This window comes from Lissotriton helveticus, chromosome 12 (assembly GCF_964261635.1).
Source record: "Lissotriton helveticus chromosome 12, aLisHel1.1, whole genome shotgun sequence".
NCBI classification, from domain to species: Eukaryota; Metazoa; Chordata; class Amphibia; order Caudata; family Salamandridae; genus Lissotriton; species Lissotriton helveticus.
This window is the reverse complement of record NC_136073.1, coordinates 615,427,084-615,441,345: the sequence shown is the minus strand read 5'-3', so window position 1 is coordinate 615,441,345 and position 14,262 is coordinate 615,427,084. Positions and strand designations below refer to the sequence as shown.

The 14,262-nt window shown below is 40.3% G+C and overlaps 1 protein-coding gene across 1 annotated transcript in view; it reads right to left on the bottom strand.

Annotated features, from left to right (window-relative positions):
• LOC144798074 (uncharacterized) overlaps positions 1-14,262 on the bottom strand; it is a 51,102-nt gene that overhangs the window by 998 nt on the left and 35,842 nt on the right. The window contains exons 4-5 of the mRNA XM_078668848.1: positions 1,996-2,158; positions 667-765 (exon numbers count right to left, since the gene is read on the bottom strand). Of these exons, the coding sequence (XP_078524974.1) occupies positions 667-765; positions 1,996-2,158 (262 nt within the window). The remainder of the gene's footprint in view (positions 1-666; positions 766-1,995; positions 2,159-14,262) is intronic.

Genomic DNA, 14,262 nt, shown 5'->3' with positions numbered 1-14,262 from the left:
GTTTGCAATTATGCGAGCTCTAGGTTGCAACAAGATGTCTGTGCCATTGAAGTGAACAATTACCTCTGGGAAATGATGTACAATTTCTACAGGCTTTAATGCTTCACTTCCTAGGGAGGTAAGTTCACAACATAAGGCCTGATTCAGGCTGTGGCAGATGGGTATCCCATCACAAACGTGATGGGATAGTCCGGCCCTCTTATTACACATACAATAGGATACAACTTGTCCACCAAACTCTAAATCAAGCCCTTCGTTTTTTATTACTGAAAAGAATAGGGTTTTTCCCGAGGTGCACTATACAGACTAGAGATGTGTTCCAGTCATTACATGGCAAACTTGACACAGCAGCTCAGCATGCCAGTTCAATTGGCAAATGTACTAGAAAGTAGTGGAGTTACACATTATGCAGACCATTGTTGCAGTTGAGTTCTGATTTGTGCCACAAATGAAAGTTTAGTGCAGATAAGTAATCAGTTGTTGAAAACAATGGGATGAATAGGGACTGTTATTCTCTGCACCAATCAGACATAAGAAATTGCATCTCTTTGCATGAAGGGTGCTCTCAGGAAATGTTACAAAAGTGAACTTAATAAAGGTGTCCTCTCCCAACACTCTCCCAACCATCAAACCGAACGCGACCGCTCCACCAGCGCAGGTGCACACCAAGACTAAACCAATATTTCTGGTTGATTGTAGAAGCAGTCTTCATTACAGGAAAGAGCGTTCTGAGAATCAGATCTAGATATGGTTCCATTTCCGGTCCTGTAAGAGAAAATAGGATAAACAATATTAATTAAACTAAACACTAATACCAACTTAAGATGATGAGTGTGCTGCAAAGGTGGTGTTGGTCATGAAACATATTGTAAAAAAATCTTGATGCATGGCTTTGTATATTTTCCACCCAGCAGAACATAAAACGTAATGCAATAAGCGGAAAAGAACGTTTCAAATTGTCTTTTCCCAGGATTCATTTGCACCTTTTTATGACGGTGATGAAGGAGTTCGGCATTATAGCAGAGTTGCTGCATTTACAGAAATTCTAAATCCTTGTACAACTAAAGGCTTAATAGTTAAGTAGCTGGTTGGTGTAGAGCTGTTTCTGTTTTTAACAGTTTTTCCTCAAGAGACATAATGAAACAAAACCTGTAAGGGACATCTGGTAGTGGTATGTGGTGCTAAAATGTGAATCTAAAATGTGAAATTACTAAATTTCAACAAATCTAAAACAATATGTATCATTTGAACATAATAACCAAAATAGCAGCAATACATTTGCATCTTTCAAAAGTGGCTGTCAGTGGACCTGTATTTAAGATGCAACCATTCACTTCTAAGGCCTCTTGCTGGAGTTCCATATTTTGAATCCTTCTGATGGCATTAGCACGGAGATGCTTGTTTCTTTAATTAGCACTGTACAGAAAGTAATCGTTTTGGAGCTTATTTGAATTACCATTATGACATGGGGTTGCAACACATAGTGGTGCTGTTGTATTTCCTTCCAATTAATTGTCACTTCCTTAAAAAAATAATTGTTTTAACTATGCGGGCTGAAATGGCAAAGGCATGGGCATGGGACTCTATTCTGAATGCCACAATCAGTTTGAAATATATGTAGAAAATAACTTAAATATACCCTGTGGCTTCTTTCCACTTTCAATTTGCATTGTATATGCAATGCTAGTGATTGATCTATTCTCAATCACCACTGTAAAATGCATAAATTCACCATACTGTTATGGGTTTTGTACAAAATGTAGAAATACTTTAAACAAGCAATGGAGTAAGGGAACTGAAAGAACAATGGAGTAAGGGAACTGAAAGAACATGTTGCCACATGCTTCAGAGCCCACTCTGTGTATTTGAGTGTTGTGATGACATGAGCCATAGACAGATAAAACTATTTGCAGACAGACCTAAAATGAATGTAGAATCCGGTAGACTGCCACAGAGCACAGTGTTTGATAACAACATAGCATTTTTTCAAATTACCGTATTGAATTGTCATTTGATGAATGGCCCAAAAAACAATCTCCTCTGGAATAGAAGGCACCGTAAACAGATTTACAATCTTAGAAGATATTGACTGTGGTATCCACTTGGTAAGAGAAATTTGACACATTAAAGCCATCCTTTCAACTTCAGGCGAATTCTCCTAAATATGCAGAAATAGGAAATATTGGTAATTTGAAACATTTGTGAAGAACAAGAGGAGAAAAACAAATCCAAAACAAGTATTAAGTACCATGGATCAGGTATAGAGTGAACATTGTGAATACAGGAGATGCTTGAACAAATCAATAACGGCTTGATTATGAGTTTGGTGGATGGGATACGCCGTCACAAACATGATGGATATCCCGTCCGCCATATTACATGTTCCAACTATAGGATATAATGGAATTGTAATACGGAGGTCGGGATATCCCTCACGTTTGTTATGGAGTAAACCTGTCCTCCAAACTCCTAATCAGGCCCTAAGACTCAATTATCAATCAGATAGAAGCGGAGCAAATAACAACAATGTAATCACTCCTTGAAATAGACCAAGTAGAACCAGCAGTTACCAAAACAGATTGAAAATAAGGCTGTAGTCTGAGATTTCTTGACCCCTAGCAGCAAGAAAGTTTACAGGATAAAAATGGGTCATAATAAAATTATAAATATATTGGTACCCCCAATGAATGAATAAATAAGTCCATCAAAATATCAGAAATTCTTGTCTTTTCTTAATTTCACATCAAAAAGGCTTTTCTTTTTTTTTATAAATGAATGTCTTTCTGCACTGCAGAGGTATCCAAAAGTGACTGATACCATTTAGGATGTGCACCAAGTGTATTGCTTGGTACAGGCTGAGAGGTGCGAGCTATTCAACCCAGTCGCTTTCTGTATTGGCATGGGGCATATATCATCAGAAATAATTAATTCTATTTGGCTATTCTCTAGACCTGGATTACCTTAGTGTTTTATACTTATAAAATATCTGTACTAGGGGTATGAGTTTGTGAAATATTTAACCTCTTTTAGACACAATACTGGCCTTAGAGACTGCAATATCTTTTTGAGCGGAACAAAAGGTAAACTGGCTTTAAAAACACTGAATGATTATATTTACAAATATTTTACCTATTTTAAGTCTAACACAAATGTATTTTAAACACTCTTATTAGGATGGACTGTCTTAGATAAAAATACATGGAAATACATGATAAAGCACAATGTCAATAAATCAACAGTACTGTAATGGTATAATACATTAACTACATGCTAGTAACAATGTGGTGTGTTAAGAAATAGGTCTACAGTTGTTTCATCTCCTTGTATATCTTGATAAAAACATGACCTTGCTAGTGAAGTCCTGAAGTCTCAGAGGCCAGAGAGGGTGCAACAGTGAAAGATGTGTGGCACTTCCAAGCTGCTGTTCTGTTTTGTACTGCCAGCATATCTAAACACATTTGGAGGTGGGTATATTACTTAACTTCATTTTCATGGGGATGACTGGGTTTCTGAGACTCTCCGTAGCACCTCCCAAAGTGTGCCTCGGTAGGCGTGCTACCTTTCCACCGCTTCCCTTAGAGTTAGACATCTTCTGCGATCCAGTTTGCCTTTGCCAGTGCTTAGTAATTTGACAGAAAGACCTGGACAAAAGTGTTCCCTCATTTGTATGGGCCCTAGCCTCCTAGCAAATGCTGTAATGCGTCTTGACACAGTGTGGGGGGTGAAATGGGTGCAAGTACAATGCTTGTTACAAAAGGCCCAGCACATGCCTTGGCAGAATCTGCTGCAAAAGAAACACCACCTACCTCCTGTGGTTTTTGCCAATGTAGTCCATGATTTTAAATTAGTGCAGCCCCGAACTCTCATCCCCTTTCTTACTCTCTCTTCTCTCAGTTTCTCACACACATAAACAACTACACACACAAACCAGTACAGACTTGCACACACATTTCTGTGTGCAAATCTGGTACTAAAATAGGCAATTCATTCTACAAAATACAAATCAAGATCTATGAGAGAGCTTTACCTTTGAATCTATTAGTTTGTTATATACGGATTGACTCTATTTTGTGTTCTCAGCCCTTGCCTACCTGTGGAATGTAAAGAAGAATCTGATTCTCGGTGTTACAATATTGCTACCTTTGCTAAGATATTTCAGAAGTTCTTTAGGAGTGAAAATATGGAATTTGGGGCCTGATTTTGTATTTTACAGGCAAAGCAGTGTCCTCCAGGGTGTCAGAGGACATTGCGTCCGCCACCCCAATGGTATTTGAGTTGTTATGTTTCAAGCTGACCTCTTGCCCAGCGATCATCTCTGTACTTTGAAAGGAACCACTGTCACAGCTGTTTCCATCAAGGTACAAAAGGTTTGGTGGATGGCCATCCTCGATTTGACAGCAGTTCACCAACTATTTAACTTTTTTTTTTCAGAAACCCATGAAGCGGCAGTTTCTGAAAAACAAAAGATTCATGACTTCCACACTCTGGGAGTTTTCTCCCAAGGTGTGGAGATCATTATTGTTTTTTCCTGTCCCTCACAGACAAGTTTTTTTGCAGTGATTGGCAAAAGAAAATGATTCTAGGCTTTGGTCGACTGAGCCATCAAGAAATCCACTGATTGGAAAGTTGTAGTCTGCCCACCTGTAAATAAGGCAGGTGGACAAAAGCTTGGAGGGCAGGGTACTCCGTCATATTTGCAACGGTATAACCTGTACGCCAACCTCTAAATCAGGGGCCTAATGTTTGTTATAGTCTTATTAAAGGCTCTGCAAAATATATAAAGAGGTGAAACAATCATAGACCTGCATTGAAATCCACCGGTTTCTCTCCTAGATATATATTGAGCATCATATTGTTACAAAGAAATATTTACTTTGAAGAATGCTCATTTACTTTTTAATTGATCTATGTATTTACAGCTTTCTGTTGTCGTTAGTTGTAAAATAAACCTCTCTTTCTTTTACTGTCAATGTGCAGAAAAAATAGAGTGGATAACATTTGAGATGTTATGACTTTTTCCATTTGACCGGATTAATGTTTTTCTATTGTTTAAGGTGTGTTAGATGTATTCGTAATTCAAAACCTCTGAACACAATATGCAAAAAATTTATTTAATAGTTACAAAAATCACAACCAAGTATACCATTATTTTGCAATAGAATCAGAGATAAAGAAGAACAGTTTTATTGTTGCATTTTTTATGGGTATCGGTGTGGGATGTTGTGTTTATGTTTGAGATAAGCTGTATAGAGTAAAGTTTGTGAGACTTATGATTTGGCGGGTATTGAGAGTGACAGTGGTGGTGCAGGAGATGTTGGTCAGTATGTAGGTATAAATTATAGGATGTCTGGTCTGGGGGTTAGAATTTACAACAAGGCAGTTGATTTATTTGAGGGTAACATAGGGAGGGCTCTGCGCTCAACCAGGAGTAACCTTGACTTCTGGGCCTCCATGCCTTTGTCGGTTGCGGGGCGTGTGGCATTATTAAAAATTATAACCCTCCCCCGTTTACTCTATTACTTTGTTACCCTGCCGATTTGGATACCTGGAAAGTGCTTTGCCCAATTCAACTCCATGGTTTCGAGCTTCCTGTGGGGAACGGGACGAAGAAGAGTGTCTCTGCCGACCATGATGCTCCCGCGTTGGGAGGGAGGCTTTGCAGTGCCGGATTTGAGGGTTACTACAATGCAGCCCAGTTCCAATGGCTCACACAACGGCTGGCAGGGAAGCTGGGAATGGAGACAAACCAGAGAAGAAGGGACCTAGAGCTTCGTCACTCGAGTCGGATTTTGCTACCGTTCCCGATGCGGGAACGCGAGGTATCCAGGGATCTATGGGTCCTGAGGCAATGTTGGTATAGGGCTATATGACGCAATAAAGGGAGCCCGGCATATACCCCTGAGATCCCGGTGTGGTTCTGTGAGGAGCTCACCCATGGAGGAGATTGACAGCGGCTACATGACTGGGAGGAATCGGGGATCTCCTCCATTGGAGATCTGTATAAAGATGGTGCACTTTTACCATTTCAAGACCTCATGCAGAGGCACGAACTTTCTGCTCAGGACTTTCTCTTGCACTGGGGATTAACCGCTGCTCTGCGCAAGCACTGGAAAAAAGGGTTAGAGAAACCACGGGTCTTACTTCCCTGCCAGTATGTGGTCACCTCTGTAGGTAGGATCAAGGCGGTGACGTGCTTGTATCGGAGGTTGACGCAGGGCTTGAAGACACCTCTGGAGGGACTGCGTATTAAGTGGGAAACTGACCTGGGAACGCCTATAGAGGAGAAACCTTGTGAATTGTTAATGGAACGAGCCTGGAAATGTTCCCGAAACGCGAGATTCCAACGTATTCAATTTTATGTGTTTCATCGGGCATATCTTACACCTCACAAAATTAATGAGTTTTTTGGCTCCCACGCTACCTGCCCACGATGCAGACTGGAGGGTGCGGTATGCATACACATGTTCTGGGATTGTCCGCTGCTTCGTGGATTCTGGGGAGAGGTACTGGCCAAACTGACGGAGGTGACGGAGAGGGACCTGCAGAATACTCTAGGGGTGTGCCTGTTGCACTGGTTTCCCCACACTTCCCGCAACAAAACCACCAGTAAGTTCCTAGACCTGGGGTTAGTTCTAGCCAAGCGTGAAATCACTAGCCATTGGAAGGCGTCCACGGCCCCTAGCGTTGCGCGCTGGCTAAGTGACTTTACTAAGTGGGAGGATTGCGAGGGGACGCTCCGCCTCCAATTAGCTCGGAGGACTGACAACAACAAATTCTGGGAGTCGGCGAGAGCCTGTGTGGCGTTGGTGGATTTGCAAAAGAATCCAACTGAGGATGATGACTGACCTCGCCGGCTATTGGTGCCCTCTTTATTATATGAGACTGCAACAACAGGTAGTGAGTTGAGAGAATGGGAGGACCGAGCGTGGAAGTGGGAGTGTCCCTCCGGCGGAGATGTGGGCTACTGACATAGGACTAGGGTGGAGTATGCAGAACACATTATGAGCATTACATGCGCGGCTAGGGAAAGCGACATGTCTGAGGGGAGGTAGGTGGTAGGGTTCGGGGGGGTAGAGGGCGGGGAGTTTGAGTTGAAGGGGGGATTTTGTTCGTTTTTATACATGCTGAAACATGGAGGCTGAAAGTGCCTGAATAAAATGTAAAAATGTAAATTGATACTTGTATAGCGCACTACTCACCCGCAAGGGTCTCAAGGCGCTTGTACGAATACCGCTGTGGAACCCATCCTGGCTTTTCCCTGTGAGGTGTCCACTCCTGGGCACCCCCAAGGTGGAGGCCAGGCATCCTTAGCGTTGTGGGGGCCGTTGTGGAGATTAAGCAAGCTATTGCCCAGAGTTGCAGAGTGGGACTCCATGATTGGAATAGGCATCGAGGCGAGAATTATCAGGTCCGTGGAATTTTTGAGCCCAAGACCCGCCGAGACGGGGGAATTGAACCCTGGTCCGGGCTAGACCTCTGCATCAGGGTCTGCCTCTCTAACGATTGAGCCACACTTCTCCACTCCAGGCTAAGAGCAACACAATTTAGCCCTGTAGAACTGTGTCTCGGGTTCACTGGGATATAACTCTTGCTATTAGAAAGGCCTCACTCTATATGTGGAAAAAATGGATGGACTAACACAGACTTGGCGGGGCGAGGCAAAATCTGGATGGGGACACAATTATTGGTCAAGTGTTGCGAGACTAAGGTAATTAAGTTGCATGTAACGGTGAATTGTTTGTGCATTGCATGAAAACCTAATAAAATATGTTTAAAAAAAAAAAAAAAACTTATAGGATGTCTGGTGCAGCTGTTAATGTAGGGCATGGAAGGAGGAGGAATGTAGGTACAGAAGTAAGAGAGACTTAAAGAGTAGGAAGTGGCGTGTTTTCTATTGGTGGATTAAAAGCAATGGTGTCTAACTAATCAATCACATGTTACTAGTAGCTCGCACTCTGCCATTGAGTAGCTCACATATGATAATTGCCTGTCAACAAGCTTGAGAATATACAGGTGCCCACCTGATAACACAGCTATTTAAAACACAGCTCCCGTTCCTAGGATTTACTCAAACGTTGACAGTGCTTGAGGATGCAGACTACCCTTTTCTGAAAATAATTTCTTCTTTTTCTACTTCTTTCTAGCCTCTTTTTACATGTCTTTCTGTTTTCCTTGCTTTTATGTCTCTCTTTCATTTCTCAATGTATTTTACTCTCTCTTTCTTGCTGTCCTCTTTCGTTATTTTTCCCTCTTTCCCGCTTCCCCCCTATTTGTTTACACTATCTCTTTCCTTCCCTCCTTTGTTGTGCATTCTTTTTCAGTTCTCTTTCTTTTTTTCTTTTTGGCTTAATATTCTAATTGATATTTTTCTTTCTTTTTTTTCTCATTTTACCTTTTTTTCAATTTTTCCTCCATTTTCCAGTTCTTTGTATCTTTCTTACTATTTCTTTCTTCTCCAATCTTGTGTCTCTCAGTAATTCTTTCCTTTCTTCTTTCATTTTTTCTTTTTTCTCCAATTTCTGTTTTTCTCTTTTCTTCGTTTATTATTCTTTCTTCTACTCTTACTTAATTTTCCTCCCTCTCCTTCTTTTCTTTTGTCCTATCTCCATCTTTCTCAATGTTTTTCTTTCTCTGGTTGTTTCCTTCTCTCCCTTCTTTTTTTCAGTCTTATCTGTTTTCTCTGCACTCATCTTCCCTCCTCTGTTATTCTTTTTCTGTATTTCTCCTTTTGGTGTTATTACTTATTGTTCTGTTTCTTTCTTTTGCTCCTTTCTTCATCCACAAGGATCTTTTCTTAATTCCACCTCTGACCTGATCTTCTCCCTTCTTTTTTCTTCTACTTTTTTCTCTTATTTTTTTTCTTTCTTTCCTTCCATTGTTTTCTCGCTGTCTTTTTCTTTCTCTCACCTTCTTCCTTTATTCTTTCTCTGTTGTGCTCTTCATTCTTTCGCGTACTTCTTTTTTACCATGCCTTCTTTCTTCCTGTATTTTCATTCATTCCTTTCCTAGTTTGTTTCTTCGTCTTTCATGTCTTCTTAATTGCTTTCTTCCTTCATTTCCTGCATTTGACTCTTTTCTCTGGGTATTTTGTCCTCGTTGTTTTTTCCTTTATTTTGTTATTTGTTTTCCTATATTTCTCTTTCTTTCTTTCTTTCTTTCTCTCTTTCTTTCTTTCTTTCTTTCTTTCTTTCTTTCTTTCTTTCTTTCTTTCTTTCTTTCTTTCTTTCTTTCTTCCTTTCTTTTTTTCTTTCCTGATTTCTTTCTTTATTTTGTCATTCTTTCTTTTTGTTTTATTTATCTTCCTCTCTTATACTCATCTCTCTTTCTCTCTATTTAGGTGTTTCAAGAGCAAAGGGACAACACTGATCCTCAGGGACCCCAATTGTAAACCTTTGCGTTACAGCTCCTGTTCTATTAATACTTTATGCTCCCTGTATCTGGAATGAAGAACTTAAGGGTACTCTAGGGGCAGTGTTTAAGTTATTTGGTCTCTGTGTGCATTTATAAAATTCCTATATTAGACAGTAGCTCAGGGAAGGTTTGAGACTCCTGATTTAAAGAGTGTAATTGACCTTTAGGCTGCATGTGATAGGGAAAGAAGTATATGCTAGCCAGTTGAAACTGATGTCTTTTGTGATGCAGGAGTGTGGAACAGCAAACATTGGGATGTAGGTTTCATGTACGATGTAGGTAGTGAAGGTGTGGTATGGAAGTGCAGTGTAGATGCAGGTTATAGTTTAGCTGGTGGTGTCAGATTTCCCTACAAAAGTATGGGAGTGTCATGCTTACCCTAATGTGCATTGCATAATGATGTTCAGTACACTCATTTTCTACAGGCAGACCATTTAAGGCACACTATTTCTTTCTTCCTCAGGACACACCCTAATATCAATATAATAATTCATCACTATCAACTCTAAAGTACTACTACACCAAACTAAAGGACCTGGAATGATAAAAAAACATAACATTCAAACACTAGATAACAAAAAATTAACTGTTGTCTTTTGAGAGCTAACAGCAGAGAAACTCCTTCCTAAACCTTTTAAAAGGGAATAATTGAATATTGCACCCACAATAGTATCAGAGATGGTAGTTAAAAAGATCAGCACATTGCATTTTACTCCTTCCTAAAGAATTCTTAATGGAAATACATGAGAAACCGGTGTGTACATAACAAAACTGTTTTAACATGCCATATTTTATAGTTAATTACTTTTTTATCTGTACAATGGTTTTAATTAACTATGCACTTTACAAATAAAACAGACTTACTTAAACTTACTTAGTTAATAAGACCCTTGTAAAAATAATGTGTATGGATACAGTGTTACGTTAAGTGTTTGCAGTTTAATTGAAATAGAAATACTATGGCTGAATTTCAAACTCTGTGAAATCAAATATAACTTCTTGCTGCAGACACAGCTGAACTAACACCTAATCTATCATATAGGTCCATCTGACATAATGTTATGACACAGTTGCAGCTGACAGCCCTTAATTTATTAAATCTGTCATCCTTTGTCAAATTCTATTGAAGGTGTTGTACCTGAATAGCATGGTCAGAATATTGATTGACATAATACTCTGTACTAAACATTGTTCATAAACATTATTGCCACATTTAGGTCATGATTTTTATGTCAAATGATCGACTATTTTTAAATTTTATTAGAATTCCATAGCAGCAAAGTAAATAATACATAACTGAACACATACATCAAGACTTCCACCATTGCCCATTTTAAGCCCCAATCCTAACCAATGCCCTCGACATCAAGTTAACATGAGGTACAAACTATATGATAGAAAATAGACGTAATTACCCCGTCATATACTCCCTCACGGATGTACGTGTTACGACGTGTGGTATTACCACGCGTACCGTTACAACGCGTCTTTTACAACGCAAGTCGTTACCACGACTTGCGCTGTAGGGGTGCGGACTTAGGAATAGTTTAATTTACTATTCCAACACCAGCCTATGTACAGTAGGGAAGGTGTTGGACTAGTAAATCTACTATTCCTTGTCCTTTAGCGCCCTCCAGCGCAAGTCGTGGTTACGACTTGCGTTCTGAAATACGCGTTGTAACGGTACTGCGGGGTAACATCCGTGTCGTAAAGCATGTTCCCCCTCCCTCACCACCCCCCAAATCATTAACCCTAATCTCCTTTTTCTATATCCTTTAACAGGATATAAACTGTATTCCATGTGGTACTCATTGAGAAACTTGGCCCGCCACATCTCAAAGGGCGGAGCCTCTTGCTGTAGCTAAAGTGAGGCAATTGCCGACTGAGCAACCACCGTGGCCATAAAAATAGGATAACGGTGTTCATATAGTAGCTGCCCCTGGCGGAAATCTTCCCCAATACCAAGCAACATCATAGACTGAGAAATTTTAACACAGTCCCCGGTTATTTCTGGCAAAAACCTCTCTATAGATTCTTTCAGAGTGTCCAATACCGCACATGCAAAAAACACGTGCACAATGTCTGCACTATCCTTTCCACAGAGGCAACACTTCCCACCATGCTGACCCCCCCCCACTTCATCATTTTAAGAGGGGTATGATACAAATTTAATAACATTTTATAATGATGACTTTTAAGGCTGGCTGCAGGAAAGATCCTCCCTGTCAAATCAATGGATTTTTCCAATGAGATTTCAGGGTTCCCCAACCATGTTCTCCATCTCATATTATATTTTTCTAGATCATCCGTTCTGCCCTCTAACAGTGTTTTATAAATTAGCTCGATTTTAAACTTCATAATGCAAATAGGGTGTTTTCCCAGAAAGTCCCTTACTTGTAAGTATTAAAAAAATTGAGTTGTGGCTAGATGGAATTTATCCGCCAACTCCGCAAATAAGTGTAAACTCCCATCATTATGATATAAGTCGCCAAGACAGGTAATCCCCTTCCTTCTCAAGCCTAAGGCTACCTGGTCCCAGAAGATCGGGGGCAGCACTCCTGTGGCATTAGTGGGGGTATACATGGAAAGTACTGGAATCTCGAAGCTTTTCCGTACAGTCTTCCAGACTTTAAACACAGCATTTAATACCTTGAAGTGCGTTCTTTTAAAATAACTGCTGTCCACTCTTTTGAATAGGCAATGCTTGACCTTTGACCCTAGAATCATCTGATAGATTGAGGGGGCTTTGGCCAGATTACTAATCTTTTCTCCAGTACGTAAAATACGTGCATTAACCAAAATACAGGAATAGTAATACAAAGCAAAGTCAGGGATAGACCATCCTCCTCTTTCTCAAGAAGGAGTCATATATCAAGCAGCCCTACGAGGTTTCCAAGGGGCCCACATAAACTTAGTACAGAGAGATTGTAAATATGTAAATATTGACTTTGCTTATAGGATACCTCCAGGGGCACAGCCCTAAAAAAATACATAACTTGCGGTAAGACATTTATTTTCAGAACGTTAGCTCTGCCACTAATGACAGATGGAGATTCTCCTACCTTTCAAGTGAGCATTTTACTCCCCAAATAATATCGCCCCAATTAACCTCAATGATCTCTTTAACAGAGGTACGGATCTTAATACCCAGATAGATAGCTTCCTTAACACACCTAGCATCCCCATCCATTGCTTGACTTGTACATAAAATTTGTGTTTTAGCAGTATTAAGTTTATACCCAGAAAGTGCCCCAAAAGTCTGCGCCAGGGATTCTATTTCAGGTATAGCGAGACAGGGATTACAAGTAACAATCGCTATATCATTGGCATAAACCATTACAGAATACTGTTCTTGTTGTACTTTGTAGGGCAAAATCTTTCTACTTTGTTCTAGCCTAAGAATAAAAGGGTTAATATACAGCGCAGATAAAAGTGGTGAACAAGGACAGCCTTGTCGTGTGCCTCTAGAAATCGCGATGGTCTCTGAGTAATATCCCATTGAGCAAATTTTCACTGAGGGGAGATGATAAAGGGCGTTTAAAGCACATATATAGCCCTGCCCGAAACCCATGTGTTGCAGTCCCCATGAGAGGAAATGCCACAAAACCCGGTCAAGTGCCTTTTCGGCAGTGAGTAAAATCAGGCCAAGTTCTCGAGATTCTACCTGTACGATATCTTGGAGAGTAATTACTCTACGCACATGGTCTACGGTCCCTCTCCCAGGTATAAAGCTGTGTTGTTTTAACAATACTATTGATGGTATAATTTTTGCCAACCTGGTGGCCAAGATTTTTGCATAGATTTTACCGTCGGCATTAAGAAGAGAGATTGGATGATAAGACCCCGGTAATTCAGATGGTTTCCACTTTTTCTTCAACACACAAATATTGGCCTCGGACCAGGTTCGTGGAATCTCCCCTTTTTGTGAAGTTTGATAAACTTTAAGCATATCATTTTTTATCTCCTGAAAAAAGATCTTAAATACTTCCAAGGGGAGTCTGTCTGGTCCCGCAGCTTTCCCTACTGCAAGAGAATGTATGGCCTGCTCTAATTCCCCCATCCTAATAGGTTCAACATCCGTTTGAGCCAATTGGCCCCATAAAGTGGCTGGAAGTCCCATATCTGTCAGAGAAAGGCCCCCAGTATCGTTCTCTGTATATAATTCTGTATAAAAATCATGAAACACTATAAGAATTTCCTAGGGATCAGACACAATAACCCCATCCATTCTTTATTCGTCCTCTTATATTTGCAATTTCTAGGCTAAACATCGGCCCGTGGCCTCGCCATACTCGTGACACTCTTTTCTATATGTTTGATATTTTATGGTGCTCTCCTTGCTCCATTCTAGATTAATTGTGGCCTTACATCTCGCTAGATTATTCTGAAGTGGTGTGGTGTTATATCCTGCAGCTAACCCGTTAACTAATTCCTCTTCGACAATCTTAAGCTCATCATAAAAAACCTGCAATGCCTGTTTCACTAATTTACATTTTAAATACCCAAGGCTCTGTGTTTCCCCTCTAAATCCAGCTTTGGATGTATCCCATACAGTCCCTCAGGACGCGGAGTGTCTATTAATTTGCAAAAATTCCTTTATCCACACCGTCATGTGGTCAATACATTTTTTATCCATCAAATGCTTCCTGTCAAATGTAAACGTTCTCGGGGCTACACACCGAGCAAGTGCCGGGATTTCAACTACCACAAGTGCATGGTCCAAGGTCACCCTTGGGTATACACAGATTTTCAGCCCAGTAAACACTGATGTAGGTACAAAACAATAATCAAGATGTACAAGCCTGTTGTGGGGCTGTGAATAAAATGTATATCCTGGGTCTTGCCTATGCA